This window comes from Lactuca virosa, chromosome 1 (genome assembly GCF_052849685.1).
Source record: "Lactuca virosa cultivar CGN04683 chromosome 1, Lactuca_virosa_CGN04683_v6, whole genome shotgun sequence".
NCBI lineage: Eukaryota > Viridiplantae > Streptophyta > Magnoliopsida > Asterales > Asteraceae > Lactuca > Lactuca virosa.
In genome coordinates this window covers 74448311-74451208 of record NC_136426.1, presented here as the reverse complement: position 1 = coordinate 74451208, position 2898 = coordinate 74448311, and the positions used below count along the sequence as shown (strand labels likewise).

Sequence of the window (2898 nt, the reverse complement as noted above, 5' to 3'; positions counted from 1 at the left end):
TATAAATACTATGATTAAGGTAGTTGTCAAGATCGAGATTCTCTAATGATCGTTTTCCGTTTTATAAGATCAAATCAAAATCGTTAGATCCGACCAAAAGCATATTATACCATAAAATATACATCTTATCCAATTGTTAATCATTTAGCTAACAATAAATGATTTAAAATCTGCAAAATACATATTCAATGTATCGTTTAACAATAAGGTTTTATAAGTTTATATTCCATGTATTTAGTTAGTCCAAAAAAAATATAAGAATATTTAAAAAAAATATTAATTGTCTTACAATCAATTTTACGTTCCGATCCTATAATCTTTTTTTCGTAGTTAACCAAAAATAATTTATATATGAATGGGATCCATTTATGTAGATGAAATTATAAAATCTTTAGGTTCGTGATTTTGAAGATGACACAGTATATTTCTTTTGGCATGGTTCTTTATGTGATTTTAAATTAACCTTTTGCATAGTTTCATATACAAATGCCATGTGTTCTCGGGTCGCACATTTAATAATGATACACCATCCAATACTTTAAGGAAAATATCAAAAGCATCTCCAAAGTCTCTTGTCTATTATCACTTAATGAGTGGTTCCGGGTTCGTCCATCTCTGGTCCACCCTGTTTGACATTTCTTCCATAGTTTCTGTTGTCAATCTATCTACCTTTTGTTTTGCAGTAATCTTTACTCCACCTATACCTATCAAACACCACCTTTAATTTCTTTTTCTTTTACTGATGATTCATCCTACCACTAATTCAGGGTATCTGTCTTAAGTCTAATCTAAGCAAAACATAACCCCGATCATGAAACTACCCCAACTTGTTGAATCTTTTATCGTTTTCAGTAATACCCATCTCAAGTTTTTAGCTTTTGGAACTTTACTACTCATTACTGGAGCAGCCGTAACTCCATATTTCCAATATGGATACTCCACCGGAGACACTTGGACACCAAACAGAGTAAAACCAGTGCCATCAAAAAGCTCCGGTGACCCTCCGGTCCTGGCTTACTGGATTTACGGATCTAGTGGAGATGGCGAAAGGATTCTTCGGCTTTTGAAGGCTACTTATCATCCCAGAAATCAGTACCTTTTGTTACTGGATGCGTCTTCTTCCTCAGATGAAAGATCGGATCTGGCACTTTCTGTACAATCGGACCCATTGTTTAGCGAATTTGACAATGTCAACGTTGTTGGCCGGAGCTATGGCGTGAACCAGATGGGTGGATCTGGGCTCGCCGCTTTGCTCCATGCGTCTGCATTGCTTCTTAAAATAAGTTCAAGTTGGGATTGGTTCATCACACTCGGTCCCTCCGACTACCCACTCATCACGCAGGATGGTTTGTAATTTTGTATATACATCTTGATTCAATTCAATAATTCATTACAAAATTTCAATAATTTGTAAATAAAAACTGGACGAATGTTTGCAGATATCCTCCACGCTTTTACATTCTTGCCTAGGGACCTCAACTTTGTGCATTTCGCCAACACTAGCGTCTCTGATGTGTAAGTGTAAGATAGATTTCGATATAAGATGAAAATCTTTTGATTTCTTGATTAAAAGATCGATTTCAACCTGTTAATGGGTTGCAGGAATGAACGAGTTAAGCGAGTGGTTGTGGACCCAAACGTCTATGAGAGAAAGAACAGTCCGATTTTCTACGCGACAGGGAGTAGAAATGCACCAAACATGTTCAAGATTGTAGCAGGATCCCCTTGGGTAATCTTAAGCCGATCATTTATAGAGTTTTGTGTAGAAGGATGGGACAACTTTCCTAGGAAACTGCTAATGTACATGAGCAACGTGGAATCTCCTCTTGAGTTGTACTTCCAAACAGTCATCTGTAACTCACCCGGTTTTCAGAACATGACAATCGACAATGATTTGAGATATGTTACGAGTAAAAACGATACCCTTAACAAAATGGGGGAGATGGCGATTGTTGCAAGGCCTTTCAAGAAAGAAGATGATGATGGGTTGATGCAGGAGATTGACACCAACATATTGAAGCGTTGTGGAAATGGGATTGTGCGTGGTAAATGGTGCTTTGACCAGAAAACGAATGCGAGTATAACTATAAACAAAACGGCAACGGAAGGAAGAGAGGACTGGAGATGGGGCGACATAAACTCGGTTGAGGAAAGTCCTCGAGGAGTGAAGTTAGGGCAAACATTGTCCAGACTTGCTGGTGAAGGAACAAGGAGATTTGATGGTTGTCGAGACAATATTTGATGAATTACTTTACGAGGTTTTTTTCTTTTTTTTTTGGTTAAAAGCAAACTTGTGTTCTTAAATTTGGAAAGAAGAGAGAATGAATATACTTAGCGTTAGCAATATGTAACTGGAATCAGTAGAGTATATATATATATATATATATATATATATATATATATATATATATATATATATATATATATATATATATATATATATATATATATATATATATATATATATATATATATATATATATATATATATATATATATAGGGAATGGTTATTTGGAAAACAAAAAAACCCTAAAAAAACCCTAAAAATTATAAAAATGCATAAAAAAATACCAAGACATCACAAAACTTTTTTTTGAATTTTTTTATTAAAAAATCGCAACATTTTTTACAATTTCGCTGAAAAAAAAAATAAAAATTCTTTTTTTTTTTTTGTAAAAAAAAAAAAATTTTCAGCGATTTTGACCTAAAAGTTGCGATTTTTTGATAAAAAAATTCAAAAAAAAGTTTTGTAATCTCTAAGTATTTGTTTTATGCATTTTAATGATTTTTAGGGTTTTTTGTTTTCCATAGAACCTAAACCTAAACCTATATATATATATATATATATATATATATATATATATATATATATATATATATATATATATATATATATA

General features: G+C 32.8%; 1 protein-coding gene across 1 annotated transcript; it reads left to right on the top strand.

The window, feature by feature from the left end:
* Positions 1-669: 669 nt before the first annotated feature.
* LOC145146311 (beta-glucuronosyltransferase GlcAT14A-like) lies at positions 670-2346 on the top strand. Its single transcript, XM_079074989.1, has 3 exons — positions 670-1346; positions 1440-1515; positions 1603-2346. The coding sequence occupies exons 1-3, from the start codon at positions 812-814 to the stop codon at positions 2240-2242; spliced, it is 1251 nt and encodes a 416-aa protein (XP_078931115.1). The 5' UTR covers positions 670-811; the 3' UTR covers positions 2243-2346.
* The last annotated feature ends 552 nt before the right edge of the window (positions 2347-2898 follow it).